The 21,742-nt window shown below is 36.3% G+C and overlaps 1 protein-coding gene across 2 annotated transcripts in view; it reads right to left on the bottom strand.

Moving 5' to 3' along the window:
- Nucleotides 1-21,742, bottom strand: part of EIF4E3 (eukaryotic translation initiation factor 4E family member 3) — a 78,847-nt gene that overhangs the window by 27,993 nt on the left and 29,112 nt on the right. For both annotated transcript variants that reach the window (XM_036737428.1, XM_036737429.1), the window contains exons 3-6: nucleotides 16,448-16,542; nucleotides 14,608-14,668; nucleotides 8,167-8,233; nucleotides 3,917-4,072 (exon numbers count right to left, since the gene is read on the bottom strand). In XM_036737428.1, coding sequence (XP_036593323.1) covers nucleotides 3,917-4,072; nucleotides 8,167-8,233; nucleotides 14,608-14,668; nucleotides 16,448-16,542 — 379 coding nt within the window. The remainder of the gene's footprint in view (nucleotides 1-3,916; nucleotides 4,073-8,166; nucleotides 8,234-14,607; nucleotides 14,669-16,447; nucleotides 16,543-21,742) is intronic.

Raw genomic sequence — 21,742 nt, 5'->3', positions numbered from 1 at the left:
GGTTTACAACATTTCCTCCTGGGCTGAATTCCTGGTTAGAAAATGTATGTCCTAGAGGGCAGCTTCTAAACCCAAAGTCAAATGGCAACATCAGACAACTAGATTTTTTGTTATCTTTTACTCAAGTAGGGTAATGACATTTCATAACCACTTTGGTTCTCACACTTTGGGGCCCCTGGTGACTAGAGTTTTGAATGAACTCTATTAAGTGCTTGCAATGTTCCAGGCCCTGTGCAAAACACTGGGAATACAAAGAAATGCAGAAACAGTCCTTGCCCTCAAGGAGTTTACAATCTAAAGAGAAAGAACACAAACAAATAACAATGAACATAAGGATGCGGAAACTGGAGGTAATCTCAGAGGGAAAGCACTAGCAGAGATAGAGATAGGCAAAAACCTCCTAAAGAAAGGTTGGCTTTGAGATGAGAACTGAATGAAGCTAGGACTGGTGAGCAGCCAACTGGCCATTTAAAAGTAAAACTACCACATCTAATCAGCCCATACCCTTTACACTACAGCCAAGGCAAAATGGCAAAATGGTGAGTCTGACCCTTCCCTTCCCAAATTACATATGATATACATTACATCTTCTCATGTCTCTTTACTATTTTGACTTCTTTTTCCCTGGAAATTTATTTTAATCTTAACCACAGTTCAACCATTATAAAAAACCTAATGTGGAAAAGGGTGAATTGTTCGAAGATCTGTATCCTCCTATGGGTGGCTTTAAGCCTCACAAACTCCAAAAATAGAACTCCAACTTTGAATATTTCAATTGTCATGTCTATGTACCTTTTAAATTCCCTACTTTTTTTTTTTTGGTCATTTTACCGAAACATTTTGTTTTGACCCAGCAATTACACTGCAACAAAAAATATTCTACTTTGTAAAGTACACTCCCCTAAATCATTTTTTTCAATTAACTACAAAGAGGGATATGCTCTTTAACTTTGATTATATGGCACAAATAGTGACATCTGTAATTGACTAAAGTTTTGTTGCTTCTCCACATAGATTTTAGTGTTGTCTTCATTGTTGGTATTGTTCCTTTCGTTCTGTATCATTTCCTGCAAATATTTCCAGGTTTCTCTTAACTATTCATACTTATCATTCTTTGTGAATATGGTACTTAAAAACTGAGCAGTTCTCACAGCTTTGTCCATTTTTCTTTAACCATTTTTCTTCCTTCCTCTTTTTTTCCCTCCCTCCCTCCTTCTTTCCTTCCCTTCCTTCATTATCTTTTTTCCTTCCTTCCTTCCTTCTGCTTTTCTTTAGACTTGTCAGGGCTTCTAATGAAATAATTTAAAGTTGAGATCTGTACTGTGATAAAAAATATTCTAAGTGAAAATTATACACGGACAATACAGATAGTATGCCTAGTATAGAATCTGTCATGTAATAGGTGCCTAATAAATGCTTGTTGATTGACATTTAAAATTGCATGGGAAGGTGGCATAAAAATGTTCCTCCTACTTTTCATAAAGAGATTTCTCATTCCACTCTACAAAAGAGTTCAGTACAATCTATCATTTCTGCCTAACATGAATTCCATGGTTTAAATACAGATTTAGACCTGGAAACAAAAGTAGCATATTGCCCAAGTTAACAGTGAAATCTTGCCATATACATACATACATACATACATACACACACATACATATAATCCATTCTGACTGACTGGCTGACTTGATTATTTAGATCACTTCTGTGTGTGCGATTTTTAAAATGCCACCCAGAATTTGTCAGTTCTTGAATTCTTGAACCAAGAAGAAAAGGTATTATCATCACAAACTACATTCTTGAAGTCAGTCACCTCTACTCAGTTCACCCTGAAGGTATTTGTCAATGTCAAATCACTCAGTGAACAAAATTTCTGGCAACTTCTTAGGTTTCCAAAATAATTATACAGTACTCAGAATATAATCCCGTTGAGCAAAGACTGACTGTTTTGGAGAGAGTTAGAAGGATTGATGAAGTTTTAATCAGCATTAGGACAATAATAATTTTATCTAAATTAAAATCTGGATAATTTGAAATATTTTAATTTTAATATATGCCATTAAAATATGATTTTTCCCACTCAGGAATGACACCTGTCATTAGTCATGATTTCTAGTGGCATCTGCACTCAGTTTGGCTATTCAGCTTGACTAAATTAACTAAAAATAAACTCAGTTCTGTTTTTTCTTCAGCAAGCACAACAATTAGTTGCTAAGCAGCAAATCACACCGCCACATGGTCAGTCTTATTAGATCACTAATGTGGACCCAAAACCAGTCTGACCAGTTTGTGATCCAATTATTTAATGAATATGAACAAATTAAATTTCTTTTATTCTAGATCAACTCAGATTGACAAGAATACTCCAAATCACAGAATCATAGAATTTTAATATTGAAAAGAACCTTAGGGGTCATTTAATGCAACATTTTCTTTCTATAGGAAACTAAATTCCAAGGAAGTTAAATGACTTGTCCACAGTACACAGCAGAGCCTGGACTAATACTGAAGTTTCCTGACTCCCAGGCCAGGACTCTTTACCACTTTAACTCTCTTTACCTCTCTGTACCACACTACCAGTCTCTTCATATCGTAAGGTTCAATCAAGGTAACAATATCTAAATGGATGGTAAGGAACAGTCTATCCCATTCTATCAAGAAAAACAAAACAACTCTGATCTCAAGAGTGTTGTTATAGTAGTTTGTCATGATTTAAAAAAAATCCATATTGGCAATAACATTTAAAAAAGTAATCTTTCAATTATTTCTCCTTTTTTGAGAATGTAGTTTTATAGCATCCAAAGTACAAAATGGGCATGTACACAGTTACCATTCCTGCACCCCAAGTCTATGGAATACTATTTGTATGGCTATTTCTCCCCCTCCTTTTTGTTTCTCATCTTCATTTAAAATGAAGAAATTCAGCACATTGTATTTAACTGTAGCTATGAGGTAATATTACTCTTTAGAACCTGAATAGTTTGACTGCCATGCTTCTTATTTGCACAGAAGGCTCTATTCGATATTTTCAATCACAGTCGGACACTCTTGAAACAATAAATGATCCCTTCCCATCTTTAAGCCCCTCCCACCTTTTGGCAATGGAACTGGGAGAAGAGTAAGAGAAAGGACATATTTGTTATGAAAGTTTGTGTGTTTGAAACATTTGAAATATTTCAAAAAACTTAAAATGGTTTGTGCCTTATACATACTAGGCACTTATGGAATGCTCATTGGATAAATAAGGGGCAGTTCTAGTCTGCAGTTTATCATTAAAACCATAACCCAGCATTTGTAGACACTTGTTTAACAGGATGTACAAAGCTGTTTCCTTCATAAGAGAGATAACTTTAAAACTACACATAAGCAATGGATACAAATTAAAATGGAAATTCTGGGTCAATCAATGCATGTGTTATACTTTAGTTGCTAACATTTTACCACTGCAAGTGACTAACTATATTTTCAGTTTGTATACTTATAATCATGGATAATGAGGAATGATTAGCATTTCAGTATAATATACAACCATCTTTAAATCTAGAACTAGCCTCACCTTATAATACAGATGTTACATATTATAAATTCTTGTTTATGGGAAGATGACTAAAGCTCTACCCTCATCTGCTCCTATAATAGACTTTAAAATTTCTGTCTTACATATAATGCAATCGTTCCTGAGTATGACATATATAAGATTAGGCTTAATTTTTTAAGATAACAAATATTTTATGTACCTTTGTTTCTGACCCACACATTTAGGAGGGAATAAAATCTGGTCTGAATTATGCAGGCTTTTTTAAACACATAGGAATTTCAAGTGATTCTATTTTTCCCACTTAACAGTATATTTTCTATTTTTAAAAGTAAACTATAGATTGACCTAGAAGGGGATAATTGGAACCAAAGTACTTACGTTTATAAAATACTGCTTTGAAAGATATGTGTGGCAAGAGTTCGTAGATCTTTTCTAAGACTGTTGCTTCACTTGCTAAAGAGGCATTCACGTTCCAGACTTGAACAACATCTTCCCGATCACGGACACTCACACTAACCCCTATTACATCATCATCTGCATGGAGGATAGATAGGATCAAGGGGGAAATGAGTTAATCTTTTGAGTCAATCTACAATGAGCTTCAGAATATAACATTCTGCCTATAAATTATGGATGGAACTAAAAAGGAATATGCTCTAAGGATTAATTATATTTTAAGTTTGCAATCAGTAAAAAGCTAGCAAACAAGTGATTTTATAGCAGCAGCACTGTGACGGACTCTGGGGCTCCAAATAACTGAAACATATTGTTTTAAGTAAATAACTGAAATGTATTGTTTTAAGCATCAAAGCTTTAAAAATATTATTAAATTCGTTTTTGCTGGAAATATTTCTCATATTTATCACACACTCCTCTGACACTGTAAACAGAATATAATGAAATTAATCACTTCTTCATGACTACAGATCATCCTTATGCACAGCAGTTGCTATAATGAAACTCTCATGAACTACAGAGATGTGTATACATCTGTTTCACTATATGTTATTTCTCCTCAAGTTCTGAGTCCGGGTGCAAACTTTTAAATTTTTCCTGTCAGCTTCTTTACTGTCAGGCTATCAACTGTCCCTGCTTGATGATGTCATTGTGCTTGTTTGTCACAGCTTCTATCTACATAGCCATGTTGAACTTGGGATTTCTTTTCTGTTGTGGGTTGGGAAAACAGATAATCAAACTTGTTAGAATAGTGTCTATAAGAAGGGTAAATACATTGTTAGTGTTAACACAAGGGGATTTGGGTTCAAATCCAAATTCCTTATGCTTACTGGGTGACCTCAGCAGTCACTTAATCTCCTGGAAAAATGAGGGTTCAGGAATTGACTAGATGACATTTCAGGTTCCTTCCTGATCTAGATTTATGATCCCATGACCTGTTGGGACATTTTTTGCTTGCTTTTCAGTCCTTGACAGTGTTATTGATAGTTGAAGGGGCTAATTCAATAACCACTGGATAAGGTGTTATTGTAATTATTATAATATTCACTTGTTCCATTTTTGTAGATTCAAACAAAAAATATTAGAGCTCAAATGAATGTTTGAGGGTATCTATTCCCATGCAATGGTGGTGGTCTCAAATAATATTTCTGGTTTCATACTTTCATTCCAGTAAGACAAATAGGGTATGCTATAAACAGCATCACAAAACTTGACATTCCAGTTAGTAAAGTGAAATACACAAGCATCAACAAATTTAGAAAATGAAGTCATACATTATCTTGTCTGATTTGTTTTGCAAATGTCAAATTTTAGTAAGTTTATCCTACTTTCTTTTGGAAGTTAAATTCATTTGTATAATCAGACACAATTTAAATCATGATGAGTCTTGTTCTTAAATTTTCTTTTAAAAATTCACTATGTTGCTTTACTTTAAAAATATTTTGAGCCTAACAAAACGTGCTTCATTTGTGGATGCAAGCAGAATTGGTATAGCAGGAAGAAAGCTGAACTTATGGCTAGAAAACCTAGCTTCTAGTTTTACCCCAGGCTACTAGCTATATGACCTTGGGAAGGATGGAGGAAAAAGTATTTACTAATATTCCAGGAAATGTATCAAGTGGCAAAAGCACTTCATTTCCCCAGGTGGAAATGAAAATGAGGCGGCTGGACTCTATCTCTAAGGTCCCTTCCAGATTTACTATTTTATGATATGTGTTGAGAATTTTGTAGAATACAGGTTGGATTAGATCAGGGGTTCTTAATGTGGAATCCATGAATAGATTTCAGGGTACTGGATTACACACACACACACACACACACATGCACATACACACACCCTATATATATAATTGGCATACTCTGTAATCCTACATATCTTATTTTATGCCAAAACAATGAAGGGGTCCATACCCTTCACAAGAATGTCAAAGGTGATACAAAAAAGGTGAAGAACCCTTAGCCTCAATTAAATAGATTCTAAGGTACTTCCAACTCTGAGATTCTGCTATTCGAACAACTTTTATTTAGAGAAGGATTTTTTTTTTAATCTTGTAGTAATTATAAATCAACTATCACCTTAGGAGGAGAACAATGCTCTTTTTGGGTAATTTTATAATACATTTCTTCACAATAGATGAAATTGTTTATGTAAACTGTACTGATTTTACTAAAAACAGAAACAAAGAGCTTTTCACTTTGCAGTTAAATTTAATTGTCTGGAGAATACACACACATATATGTGTGTGTGTGTGTGTGTGTGTGTGTGTAAGGGGAGGAAGGGAGGGAGAAGGAGAGAAGGAGAGAGGGAGAGAGAGAAAGAGAGTGAGTGTGTGTGTGTGTGTGTGTGTGTTACTTGCCCAGCACATCACTTTCATGAATTTAAGATGTTGGCACCAAAAATTATACATTAAGTAGAAAGCAAATTATATGGAAGGGCACTTCTGGCTATCCAGCAAACCTACATTATATTCATACATGAAATTAGCCAGCATGAACATGACCCTAATAAAACGAGTGTTATTTCCAGAGACAGTTATGTAACCATAGATATTATTTACTCAAGCTGGTCAGCTATTTTTACTTAGTTCATCTTTCCTAGTACCTGGAACAGAAATAATTCATACAGAAAACTGCCTCTCAAAGGGATTCATGATTGTAATTACGCATGAGTCATATTTTTAGCAACATTTAGCCAAGTTACTATTTCCTGCTAATGTAGAAAGACTCTTTAGTGTTAAGCCATTTCATTTTAACCAACTCATCTCTAAAGTAGCTAAGTAGAAGTGTAAGTGGTAAGAGTACCAATAAAATTAAAAGACCTTAATCATTTATTTGGTTGTAGCTACAAACAGCTTGAACATGGGTGGTTTCTAACCCCCTTATTGAGGTAATGCTCTGTAAAACCCACAAGCTCTTTTAAAATAAATTTTCAAGAGAATTGTGCTTTATTTAAAGGTCAAATAGGGGAAAACAGTTGTTGATTTACACTTACCCAAAATCTGTCTGAATGAGACACCCAAGGATTAACCAAAATGAACTTAAATGCTCTCCTTTTTTGTGTGTTTAATTGAATAATGATCAGTCATTCTCCAGGACTTTGGGAAATCCATTTAACATTAAAAAATGGGCTAGCAAGGTTCAGAAATCCCTGAGCTTATCATCACCTATGGAAAAATAAAGGTTGGGCCAGAGGGAATATGTGCAGAGCAGCACAGAGAAAGAAGTTGAGGGTAACCCCTGCTCACTCTGAAGCCTCAGTTGGGTCTTGGAAATGAGAGCTTTGTACTGCTTCTCCAGGATAATACAAGAAGGCAAAGAATGTGAGAGACCTAACAGAATGGGCCCACCTTCCCAAACACTTTAGGAGATACCACTGGCTCTTATTTTTCACTTTCCTGTTGAAAAAAAATTGAGACAAGGAAAATGAAAACAATTTTGTTCAGGTTAATAGCTCAGTGGATTTTAACTTTTCTTTCTGTTTCCTATTGATTGTAGACAAATCACCATGGCTAATTAAAAAAAAAACCAAAGGAAATAAATAAAATGAAGTAAATCATCAAGTGCTATGTTTTATATTCTATGACAGACACTGATTATATACACACACACACATATACATATATACAGGCATACACACACAAACACACATATATATGTATATATATGTTTTACCTATCAGGTTTTTTATAGTTTGAAATTTGACAATTTTTTCATATATGTTTATTGCTTAAGTTTCTTGTTATTTCCTAATTAGGCAGTATGAAAGATATTCATTACATTTTATGGAAAACTTGGATAGCTAACCACTAATTTGATTAAAATCTTACTTATCTGTTCAACTGCTGAGGCAGGCAGACAGCCCATGGAAAGCAATAGAATTTCTATGGGGAGCTCTAGAATTTGGACGCATAAGAGTTAAAAGACTAAAAAAAAATTCTCTCGTACTTCTGACCTTTCAGAAGACTAAAAAAAAAAAAAATATAGTACAATAAAACCGCTGGTTACATGCAAAAAAAAATCTAAGCCAACTATATAGTAACAAAATAAACAGCTTCTAAACAATATCATATTAAAAAACCACAAAAAAATATAACTTCTGCCAAGGAACAAACACAAAAGCCAAGCACTAGGTACATACACATGCAGTTTGAGCCATGATTTTTTGTTTTTACCTGCTGTAGAACAATCTGTAAACTGTTCCCCGATAGTTGCTAACAACAACTCTTTCCAAACTGTGGGCTAACATGAAAGAGAAATACATACACACATTTTCAGAGAGTGAATTTCAGGATCCCAATCAAGTTGCTCTTCTATAAGGAAACATTAGTTTTTCAAGCTCACTTGGAAAATTCAGACATCGCCAAATCAGATGGGCAAAAACCTCTAATAATTTAACAACTCAACAAATGTGTAGTAAGTCCCTTCCAATGCTGGGCAAGGGCACTAGGGTTAGAGAGATGAAGTAAGATACTCTTCCTACCCTTGGGAGCCAACAATTGGGATGACACAGTAAGAGGGAGACACAACTACAAGGTAAGTTTGGGTTTAAATGTGCAGGAAGAGTTGAACAGGATGGTATCTGAGCCGACTCTTCAAAAAAGGGCAGTATTTCAACAGGCAGAGATGTAGGGAAGGGTTAATTCCAGAAATTATAGACGACATGTGCAAAGACATAAAGGTGGGAGAGAGCAAGAAAAGATCTGATAAAAATGAGTATGTTAAGCTATCCGAAGCAGAGGCTATTTCATTTTTGACTTTATAAACCCATTGACTAGCACAGTACCTGGTACATAGTAGGTGTTTTATATATGTTTTTTGATTGACATTTTGATTTAAGTTCAAGAAGGAGTAGTGGGAGACAAAGGTTGTGGAAGCTTTGAATGCCAAGCTAAAGAGTTTTTATTTTGTTCAGTAGGCAATGGGAAAAACAATACTGAATGTTTTTGAGCAGAGGAATCATGTGATTAGATCTGTGCACTAGAGAGATTACTTTGGCAGCTGTATGGAGCTGCCTGGAGGAGGTTATTATATAACACAGGCAATTTTATAGCAGGAAAAATAATAATGAGCTGTGGTAAACTGAGGCAAGGAGATTTGAAGGCAAAAGAAAACACATTTCTAGTAAAAGCACTGGTAATGTTCAGAATAACTAAAAAAAAAAACTTTTAAATTCAGTGATATTCATATGAGGAGAGATTAAATTTCCCTTTTCATTAGCCAGAATTGTATAGATTTATAAATATATATGTGTGTGTGTGTACATATATACACACACACATACATGTACATATATGTGATGAGGGCACAGTCTCTGGGAAACCCCCTTGAATCTGGAATACAGACTCTGGGAGCCCCCTTGAACTGTCCTTGAATCTTCCAACTAGATCTGGCCTTCCCCTAAGGCCACAAGCCTCACATTATCATTAGGCCCAAATCTCTACCTAGCCTTGCCCTTTATTGTCCAGCTACTTCCCACCCTTGATACTACACATATGCATGCTTTCAGCTACTTCCAACACTTAATCCCATTCTCTTGGTTCCTGGATTCTGACCTCACCTGGTCCTCCTCAGACTCCTTCTCAAGACCCTCCCTGAACCCCTCCTCTAGCCACCCCAGACCACCCCTCAATCCCTCCTACAATCTTTATGTATATAATCTCCATCTTGCCTCCATGAAGGGGCTCAGGTTCAATCTTGCTCAGTAGGTTGAATCTGGCCCGCTTGTGGAAATAGGCGTCACAAAGGGTGGGATTTCTTAAGACAGCCCATTATGGTGAATCCCTAATAAACTTTGTCTTTTCCCTTGGCTGAGAAGGCTTGAGTCGAAATCTTTCGGCAGGACCCGGCATGTTGGTATTTTGGGGTCTCGAGCACCCCTAGAAACCTATAGTTCCCTACAATCATCATTTGTACCAATAACCTCTTCATATGTATATGTGTTAGAAGTTTTTCTGCTCTTTCTTAAATAAAAGAACCCCCAAACATACATCTTCCATGTATGTAAATAATTTCAGTGCTGGGTTAATTTCAAAAGTATCAAAACATGGCTGTGAAAGAAATTAGCTTGCACATTTTAGGTCTGTAAAACTGCAAGGATTTTCTTGCACTGACAATTTTTTTAAAATGTTAGATATATTTATACTCCACAAAAGACCCCAAAAGAACAGAGAGAATTATTTTATTTAATTATTTATCTCTGTCAAGGCTGTCACAGTCGTGAAATGTCACAGAAGTAAATAAGCTATTGTTGGGGGGGAAGCTGAAATTTCTCTGTGAGCTGGTAAACTTTTTGTGTTGATTTGAAAAGCTAATCTGTTGGGCTTAATTCTTAGTAATGAAGACTCAGTCATTCAGACAGCCAGTTATAAAGCATTTACTAAGTACTTAACTATGTTCCAGGCAGTGTGCTAAATACTGAGAATACAAAGAAAGGAAAAAAAAAATCATGGTCCCTATTTTCGAGCTCACATTCTAATGGTGGTGGTGGTGGTGGTGGTGGTGTCAACATGCAAATAACCATAACTATAAGATGTATACAATGTAAATGGAAAGTAATTTCAAAGGAAAGGTATCAGCTCAGGGCCAGGGGAGAGGGAAAAGAAAAAATAAGAAAGGCCTTCTACAGAAGATGGTGTAAGAGGCTTTAAAAAAGACAGGGAAACTAAGAGCCGGAGGCGAAGAGGGAGAATATTCTAGGCGTGGGAGACAGCCAATGCAAATGCATGGAGTCTGGAAATGGAGTATCTTGTATGGAGAATACCAAAAGACCAAGGAAAGCTGCATCAGAATACATAGAGGAGAATGAGGTTTAAGAAGACTGGAAAGGTGGAATTGGGCCAGGTTGTAAAGGGCTTTAAATGCCAAACAGAGGATTTCATGCCACTTGAGGAGCTGATAGGCAGTACCCTTTCAAATTTAAAACTGGAATCCATTTTGTAAAATATCACCAGACAGAAAGGCCCCTTCGCTATGTTTCCTGACACGTGGGTGTTTGTAGCATCATAATTGAGCCCCTTGTGGCAGAAGAGACTGAGGCCTTGGCATCTGTCTAGTAAGTGCAGACAAATCTGAATCCCTGCTGAATGATGTCACTCCTCAAGTTCCCCCCAGGTTCTCACTGTACCTTATGTACTTTTTTCACCTTGCTCTCTCCCACTCTCTTTTTCCTTTACTTACTACCAGGATTTTTTTCTTTGAAAGATCTTTTGCTCTTTTTCTAATTTGTCTCTTCATAGTGACTCTATACAGCACTGTTGATTAGGAAGGGAGAAGTTAAGATCAGTGAAAATTAATTATCTGTTTGATTTCATAGTTTTTGCTGTACTTGCCTTCAAGGGAAATTTAGTGCAATGCTACTATTTGTTAATTAAGAATTGTGGAAGGTGTTGGCTACTTGGAGAAAAGGCATTGGTATAATTATTAAACAAAAATCATTACCGTTGGTGACTGTTGCCAACTAGGCCCTCTAAAAAGAAGGAACATGGTGATTCTGCCAGTAAGTGGTCATAAGAATAAATGTGGATCTGAAGTCAGAGGACCAAGTTCAAATATGGGCTCAACTACCTGTCAACTGGGTGAAAGAAATGAACATGATGACTGAGTTGTCTTCGAACTCAAAATCTAGTATGCAAAAGTCATTATGCATACTCCAAGAATGTTATTAAATGAGGGGGGGGTTTGGGAGGGGAGAGAGGGAAAGCCATCCAGACCACACCCCCCCAAAAAAATCATAGCAGCTTTGTATATAATAGCAAAAAATAAATGTGAATAATCTGAGTGTATGATGATTGGGCAATGGCAGAAAAAATGAACTATGACCCTAACTGAATACTATTATACCATAGGTAACTGCAAATATAAAGACTACAAGGAAATATGGGAAGATATACAAGGGATGCAGGGTGAAGAAAGCTAAATCAGAACAGCAAGGGATACAGTAGCAACAACAACACAAACAACATTAACACAATCCAAAGAATCCACAGAAGTAAAAAGCCAAAAGGGGAAGCAGCAGCAAACAGGATGTTTGTTAATACCGTTAAAGTCAATGCATGCATTTTAAAAAAAAATCATAAACAATGGACTTAGGGTTTTGTATATGATCTTTTGACATTTTTTTTTAGCATTTCAGGATAAAGATAAGGAATGAATCGGAAATTCCTTTCAAATGAGGTTGACATCAGAGTTGCTTTTAAAACTCAATTACTAATAAGTTTGAGCAAATAAAAAATGAAACTCGAAAAATAAATATTTCTCCATCTCCCCATTCTCTCTCTCCCTCCTTCCCTTCTCCGCACTCCCCCTTCTCTCTTTGCTTACTAAGCCTTATGTAGTTTGTTATTTGCTTCCCTAACATTTTTTTCTTTTTAATACATATGCCAAGTAACAGTCAAAACTTGGAAGAATGCATCTTGACTAATAGTTTGCACCTTTAACAAATAAATCTGGTTCTATACATCTCAGACATATGGGTCCCTGGAGGTTTTTCAGTTCTTTTGAGCATACATACATGAAAGAAACAATGGAAAGGTGAGACTGTGTAGTTTTATTTCTTTTATCCCTTATCAAGGGCTGTTTTTGGTTTGCTTAAGTCTCAAGGTAACATTTTAATGTTCATTTTCATCCAGTATAATGAATACAGGCCCATGTGGACATGCTTCTTTTTAACTCTCAAGGAGTCTATTGTAGACACCTATGGCTGTGCTTTCGAATGCTCCCATCACAGCAGACAACTCCACATCTCTTAGGGGTCACCTCTACTTCATTTGACACAGGGAAGGTCCTGGCCATAAGCAGCAATACCCAGCAGCACCCTGGAACCCCTAAATAGCAATATTTCATGGCTTATGTCCTATCAGCATCGTTAGGTGAGGCCAGTTCACCCCTCTGTAGGCAGCCTAGAAGCTCCTCAGTCTTGGAGGCTCACCATATTAGTGCCAGACTTAGTGCAGATACCTAGTCAGCTTGGCGTACTGCAGCTGAGAAGTCCTGAACTCAAGTGATCCACCATCTGAGACTTCCCCATTAGGAAGCAATTACAGGCATGTACAACCAACTGTGACCAGAGTGGCCTTTGTTTTCTTTGGGTGGCTCAGTTTACCTCATTGGGCCTTGCTGGGTCTGCTGCTCCTCTTCCGGGACAGGAAGCCCAGAGACCATGCCAGGAAGCAGAGAACTTCCTGTGTGATGAGTCATGGGGCTGGCTGAGGGGAGGTGTTAACTCCAGAGCCATGCCCTATTGGGTGTTAACCTAGTCTACGCTAGGGGGAGGGGCCAACTCAAGAACCAATCGGCCCTGGTCATTCAGGTGGCGCTTGATGATGTCAAAAACTCTGTAAGAGGGGAGAAAACAGCTTGAAGATCCCTCTTTCCTTTTCCGGTTGGCTCAGGAGCAGTGGCGAGCGTGACTCTGGGCCAGCCCTTGCCCTCAGGCTGAGCCCAGATGTTGGTAACTATGAATTGTATTGGGTCTGTTGATATTTGTAATTTGTTTGTATTTTGGTTTTGAGGTTCAGGGTGCTGGTTATTTTCCCCCGAACTAAATGAATGTTCTGAACCTCAGGGTGCTGACTTTTTCCCCTGAAGTAAGTGAATGAATCTGTATTTGGTCTGGTTCTTGATGCTTGTCTATATGCTCCCCTGAACTAACTGAATGCTAACTGAATGCTGGCATTTTCCCCTGAACTAAATGAACGTTGTCTGTATGCTAACTGAATGCTGGATTAAAGTAAGCTGGTCAACCCTTTTACCGTGCTTTCCTCATTTAAGCAGATAAAAAGAACCTGTGCTTTCCCGGCAGCCTCCTGCCTGCTGGCAGCCCCCTGGGTGCTGGCTGTTGGGGGGATCTTACGCCCCCACAGGAGCTGCTATCTCGATTGTTAAAACACCAACCAAGTAGAAAACAATTATACTGAAATACAGTTATCAAACTATTAAAAAAAGTTCACTGACCCAAGGTTAAGAATCCCTTGGCTTAAAGTGACCTGTCTAAAAAGGTCACGGACTGAATGATGGAGCTGAGACCTGAACATTAACTTTCTGATGTTCAACTGAATCAAAACACAATTCTGCTTTACAGGGACATGTGAAAATGTAATCACTATGTAAAAGAAGTGTTCTTTGGAGGTATTCCAAAGTGTTATTTGGAGTTATTATAAATCTTTGGAGCAATCCTCCATTTTAAAAAGCAACTGGTTAGGGTCTTTAGGGTCCAGTGATAGTCAGGATGGAATTTAGTATAATCTTGGCCAACCCAGAAGTAAAACCATCTTAATATCGCCAGTTGAATAAAATATGGGAACTTGAGAAAAGTGAGAAAAATAATTTTCTTAGCAATAATTCCCTTTTATGTCAGCCTGCCTAGCCTTGAGTTTTGCAAGCTGTTTCATAAATCAGCATTGCTACTGCTACTTTATAGAGGAAGAGAAATGATTTCCCAAGGTGGGAAAGTAGGGCAGAGAAAGGACTAAGAGAATAACTCAGGGTTTTTTATCATTATGTTCTACTCAAAGTCAACCATGCTACGCTACTCTGGAACGCACAAATCTATCTGCTAACACAATAAACAAAGGCCCTGCTGAGTCAGTTCCAGAAAGGCTCTGGTACAGACATACCGTGCTTTCCTTGGGGACTTTCATTTTCCACACACCACCCTTTGCATTGCTTTCTTCTTCCCTAAGTTGAAGACAAAAAAAGGATGAAAAAGTACATGCATGTAATTGTATGTCTAAGGTATGTATGTGTGTATGCACATGAGCACATGCTTCATTACATCAAACTATCTGTGATTTCTCTCCATTGCCTCCACTCGTGCCCATCACAGCCCTCCCTACCAAAAGAAAACATCCAAGGAAGACTTTTTTAAAATTTTCTTTTTTTATTTTGAACTTTACAGTCATCAAACAGACACTCCAATGTTCAATAAACCACAAAAAAGACAGCATATGAAACCACAAATTTGTCATATATGTTGTTTTCTAAAAGACTCCACTAAATTTATTTTATTTAAATTTGTATTTTAAAAGACTATGTTCAACTTAATAAGGTAGTTATTAAGTATGACTTTAGTGGAGAGGACAGGACAAAGACCAAAATAAACACAACAATGGACTTTAATGGCCTTGGAAAAGAAAACAAAATAAAAGACTCTTCCCTTAAAATCTATATTTCACTTTCTCCATGGGCAAGAGAAATTAATGGGAATAGTTCAGGGGTTCTCAACCTCAGATCTATGAAGCTTTCTTTTAATAGTTTGACAACTGAATTTAAGTAAAATTGTTTTCTGTTGTAATACTATGCATTTTATTTTATGCACTTAAAAACATTCTGCAAAGGGATTCATAGGCACAAAAATACATTAATGGCCCTTGGAATGGATAGAAGGAAGAGAAAAGAGGAAGGATGACAGACTCTCACTTTCTGCCTTTGGATTCCCAACTTCTAGCACAGTGCTCGGAATATATAGTAGGTGCTTAATAAATACTTCCTGAATTGAGAGTGAGAAAAATCCTGCTATCATTTAGAACAATGAAACCGACAGAAGGTTTGGGTAAATGATCCTAAAGGTGGGCAATGGATAGAAAAAATACTGGGCTGTGTGAGAGTCTGGTAATAGATAAAAAGAAGAGGGTAGGCGCATTGGAAACTGTCAGTTTTGGAGTCTAAGTATCTATGGTTGAGGCCTGATGGTGACACTTATCTGTGTGATCTTGGGCAACCTTTCTAGGTCCCAGTTTTCTTATTTCTAAAATGGCAGGGGGGGTGGGGTGGGAGAGGACACTTGATGATCTCTGAGGTCCCACAGATCTAAATCTATGATTCCTAATTGTTCCTTCTCTCAGATAATATTATTAATTCCACAGATATTTACATTATTTTATAAGTTCATCTGAGGTTTATTTTTTATTTAAAACACATATTCTACCTTGTCTCACCATGAGACCATAAGTTCCTTTAGTTCAGGGACCATGTTTAACCCAAACTGTCAAAAATAAGTCTTCTTGAAAGCCTTTTCTCTGTTGTGGACAATTGGCAGTCTGGTGAGGCCTATGCTCCCATTCTCAGAATAATATTTTTAAATGTACAAAATAATAAGATTATAAAGGAAACTAATTATATTAAAATATAGCTATGAATGTTAAAATAACAAGTTCACACACCCCAGGTTAAGAACTATAAGACTCTAAAATGTAAGAGCTTAATAATACAAACATTTGTTTTTGATGACAATGAAGCAAAACACTGAGGAGAAAAGGCTGAAAACTACCATATTGTCTGAAGGCCTTAGATGACCTAGGTGGGCATGTTTTTCTTTCACTCCCAACTCATAAAAAGAATTATTTTCAGACTGAAGTGGCAGAGAGTCATGGTTATATTCCAAGTTAGTACAAATCTATTTGTTCCACTATGGTTTCCCTCCCACTTTTAACCTGAAATTACATGAGAGTTACTTACCAGAGTGGTCGTCTCTCTCCCCTCATTAAATGATAACTACATCTTAGAGGCAGGTTAGTCACAGGAGGAATATTATTGTACACACTCCAGAATATCTTGGAAAGAAAACAACATATTTTAGTTTAATTCAGATCTTTGTCATTTAACTTATATGTTACTAAATCATAAAAATTAACACATGCAGTAAAATATGATTCTCATTAAGTTATAGCTATTAAAAATAGACTTTTTCTCATTATCACTTTCAACTTTCTACTAGGAACATTAACATTTATAATGATAAGAGAATTTTACTTTCTAAAATCATGCCAAGTTCTATGCTTCAGAGTTCTATGGTTACTGAGCAAATATTCTTATGTAACATGAATGTATCTAATGATTTTTCTCATATCATAGATGATTTCTAATTATTTTCTTAAAAATTATGTTTCAATTTTCTACCCTAGTACAAGGGAGTCCCAGGAAGAGAGAGAGAGAGAGAGAGAGAGAGAGAGAGAGAGAGAGAGAGAGAATATTATTGTTGTTGTTTTGAGACTGGATCTCCTTCTCTCATGCAGGCTGGAAGTTTAGTGGCCACTCTTGGGTCTGAGTATACTGCTGATTAGTACAGAAGATCTGAATTGCTGCCTGGGCCATTTCATCCTTTTGTAGGTAGTCTAGTGGCATCCCAGTCTTGGAGGCTCACCATATTAGTGCCAGATCTAGTGGAAGCATCTAGTCAGTCAGCTTAGCCAACTGCAGCTGAGAAGTCCAGAACTCAAGTGATCCACCATTCAAGGCTTCCCCATTAGGAAGGGATTACAAGTGTGTACTACTACACCAAGTAGAAACCAATTATACTCAAATATAGTTATCAAACTATTAAAAAAAAGTTCCCTGACTCCAGGTTAAGAATCCCTTGGTTTAAAGCGATGTGTTTAAGATCATGGACTGAGTGATGCAACTGTGACTTGAACATGAACTTTCTGATGGTCAACTGCATCAAAACACAATTCTACTTTATAGGGGCATGTGAAAACAATCACTATGCTAAAAAAAAAAAAGTGTTTCTACTTTCCCTTACACCTATTGAGCAGGCCACATTTCAGGCTTTACGGCCAAAGAGCAGTCACTTAGTAAGCATCTCAGCCAGGTGCGCTCCCTAAAGCCAGAAAAATCCCTTAAGGTACCCTCTGTTTACAACAAATATTCACTGAGTATCTACCATGGACAATTTTCTGGGTGTTATGTAGGATGCTTATGAGAGTGACAAAAACCACAAACATTTACATAGCACTTTAAGGATTCCAAACCAATTTACATACACGTTATCTCTTTTGAGTCTCACAATAATCCTATGAGGTACAAGGTGTATTATCATCTACATTTTACCAATGAGGAAACTGAGGTTCAGAGAAGTTAAATGATTGACTCATGGTCACATGTCAGAAGAATTTTAACTCAGTTCTTTCTGATTCCTAGAACTCTGGTTGTCAATGCTAGCTAATAATAATACATGAATACAGACAACTACAATAAAAATAAAGAGTAGAGACCATACTAAAAAGTACAAAGCATCATTATTTTGTCTCTTTGCCACCTTATTTCCAAACTAGACCATATACTGATATTTGGTTAAATCTCTTTGCTCAATAACACAACACATTTTAGGAGCAAGATGAATATAAATGAAGAATGTTACCTCTACACACACAGCAAAATGGGAAACAGAAAAAAAAAATTAAGCCGGCCAAAATAATTTATACAGACTCCTATGGCATAAGTGCTTTAGAACCTGAATCTTCATACATCTAGAAAAAATAAAATAAAATGAATTTTAGGTTCTGAAGAAACAGAACCACCTCCAACTTAATTTCTCTCATTAGCCATAATTTTTCTTACAAATAAAAAGTGATCCAATTCTTTATTCTTGGCAGATGTGACAGGTGGAGATTAGAGCCCAGAGTGAGCTAAAGGCTTAACTCTTACTTAACATATTTTACCTATTTAAATACTTGGGTGTGGGCACAAAGGTGTTGGAAAAAAATACCTAATCCACTTAAAAACACCTCCATTTAAAAGTACAGTTGCAATAAATCAATTAATCAATAAGCATTTATTAAGTGCCTACTATGTGCTAGGTAGGCACTGGTGATACAAAAACTAAATGGAAATGAAGATCCCTGCCCTCAAAGAGTTTACATTATTCAGGGGGTGAATAAAATATGTTCACAGATAAGTAAATACAAGATATGTACAAAATAAATGCAAAGAAATGGAAGAAGAAGAGACATTAAAAACTGGAGAAAATGATGGAAAGACTCTTGAAAGTATACTTTGAACTGAGCCTTGAAGGGGACTAAAGATTATTAAGATGCTTTCTTAAATGGAGCTTCCTCCACATATATTATAAACTCCCTCTAATATTTAGAATTTTTGATAAGCCTGAAAAACAGTGAAAAGCTGAAGGAAACAATATTACATAATTCTTTGGCAATCTATTTTAGTGCCACACTCAAGGCACTGTAAGGTTGGAAACTTAATGAGACATAGTTCACATTTTCTACAACATTAAAGTTTCTACCTAGGATTCAGAAAACAAAAATCCATAAATACATCCTTGAAAATGATTTTCAAAGAGTTTTTACATCTAAAATAATTCTATTTGACTTCCAAAATAAAAAATTAATTCAGTATCTTTGTTTACACTTATGGCTTATTATCTGTTTTATGTCAATGCACATTGAGGGATTTTCTTATTATTACTAATGTTAAAAAATAATAATCATAGCTGACATTTCATAAGCACTTTCCAATTTACAAGGTGGTTAAATTCAATATCTCATTTTCTTTTCTATATTTTCCCAGTGAATTACATGAAGGTAGAGATAGCATAATTATAAAATTTACAAAGGCCAGGTTGTTGAAAGAGCTAATGCCTTGGACAGCAGTCCAGATCCCCAAAAGATGTTTATAGACCAACACCTAATAAGACTTAATCTAGTAAAATCAAATGTAATGATAAATGTAAAGTGCTATATTGGGGTTCAAAAAATCAACTACCAGTACAGATAACCATTCCTATTTAAATAATCTGGGAGTTTTGTGAACAATCTCAATATGAATAGAAAAGCATTTTCACTCAATAAAAGTCCACAGCATGTGCACATGCACACACACCAAAAAGAAAACTCTATCATTTTAAGCTGCACCAAGAAGAATGATATCCAGAACAAGGTAGTACTTGTGCCTCTGTACTCTGCCTTGGTCCATTTATATCTGCAGTATTTTGTGTGCTCGGTGCATAGCACAATGTTGGCATAGTAAGTATAATAAATGTTTGCTAGTTGACTGTAAATTCTGGGAGCCACATTTTAGTAAGGTCACTGGCAAGCAGGAATACATCCAGGAGTAAATAACCATAATGGTAAAGAGGAATATAGCTCATGCTAACATGAAGATATGCTAGAGGAATGAGAGAGGGTTGACCCAAAGGGAGATATGGTAACTATTTAAGTATTTAAAGGGCTATCATATAGAAGGAAGAATGAGGTTCTTCTTATTGACTCCAGAAATTGTAGAGAAACAGATAAGTTTGATGTAAGAAAAGCCTTCACAAACGCTAGCCAAAAATTAGAATGAGTAGTCTTAGGAGGCAGTGGATTCCCTTCCACTTGAGGTCTTCAAACAAAGCTTGATGACCACTCACCAGGAATATTACTGTAGATGAGATTCTTGGTCAGTTACAGGTTGGGCTAGAATTCTTATAGCCACAATAATATTATAAATTGACAGAGCATGGCCAAGGAAACTGAGGCAAAGCCAAGACTTGGAACTGATTTGACCTGAAATCTACTGTTTTTTTTTCCATGACTATAAACTTCCTATATTCTCAAAGACAAGCTTAACAAGAGGGGAAGTAAAGGTAAATGCAGCCAGAAGCTAAGCAACATTCTCCTAAAATGAAAAAGGCCCAAACTTGGTTTAGATTATATATTTAATTTTGCATGATTCAGATTTTCTTGAAGACTTTCATATCATCAAAATGATTTGCATTATGTTTCAGTGTTCTAGACATAGTGAAAGCTCCAAATTGTCTTGAATTCTTCTTAATCATATGCTTTGCCAATCACTTCAACTGGTCAGCTACAAAGTTATTCATGTTTTCCCCATACTACAAAAACAAAAACAAAACAAAACAACAACAATAAAAACCTGATCCTACCATCCTTGATATCAGTAGTCCTATATTTCCTCCTTTCTTTTCTGCCAAACTCCTTGAAAAACTTGTAAATATTCAGTGTCTCCACTTCCTCTCTTCTTAACTCTTTGCAACGTAGCTCCAACTTCACCTTTCAATTGAAACTGACCTCTCTGTAGCACCTAACACAACTAATTACCTTCTCCTTCTAGATCTCTCTCATTTCTGGATTTTCATGATACTACTGTTTTGGTTCTCTTCCTACCTATCTGACCATTCCTAAGTCTCTTTTGATGGATTTTCATCCATTTTTATGACTTTTAACTGCAGATTTATCCCTAAGGTACACCATGGACCAAATTCTCTTTGTTCTGTAAAGTTGGTTCTGTTATAACATAGCATATACATTCCCCAAAAGCACTGTACTATGCAAAACCACACAATAAAAACCAGAGGGCTTATGGAGAAAATAGCATTAGGAGCACAAAACTCAAAAACTTCATCAGTAACACATAAAAAGATAGGAATCTAATAAAAAATAACAGTTTTATACATAATTTTCAAAATTCATAAATACTGCAATAAATAGTGGTCATATTGCCAGCCTCAGAATGCTTTTCAGCTTGCATCCCAGCTGAGTGAACTAGTCGAGCAGGCCACAACACCAGGTCTCCAGAATAAAGACCATAGAAGCAAAATTGAAATTTGTATTATGTTCAAAAATGCTCAGTTATGATGAAAGAAATGCACATTTTGGAAACACGTTATAGCAGAATCGACTATATACCATCTTCCTTGATGATCAATTATATCAGCACTAATGGATTCAACTATCATCTTTATAAAAATGATTCAAAAATCTATATATTCTGTCCTACTCTCACAATACTGCATCTCCAACTGCCATTTGGACATCTTGAATTAGATGTCTCATAGGCATCTCTACATGCTTAAAACAGAATTGTTTGCTCCCAAACCTTTCCCTCTTCTGAACTTCTGCATTACAGCTGATAGCATCACCAGTTTGCAAGTCACACAAATCTGCAAACTCAGCCTCTTCACTCCTACCTCAGACAGCCAATCAGCTGCTGTAATTTCTATCTTCTCAACACCCT

The sequence above is a fragment of the Trichosurus vulpecula genome, chromosome 9 (genome assembly GCF_011100635.1).
Source record: "Trichosurus vulpecula isolate mTriVul1 chromosome 9, mTriVul1.pri, whole genome shotgun sequence".
Classification (NCBI taxonomy): Eukaryota; Metazoa; Chordata; class Mammalia; order Diprotodontia; family Phalangeridae; genus Trichosurus; species Trichosurus vulpecula.
The sequence above is the reverse complement of the archived record's forward strand: the minus strand, read 5'-3'. Positions and strand labels throughout refer to the sequence as shown.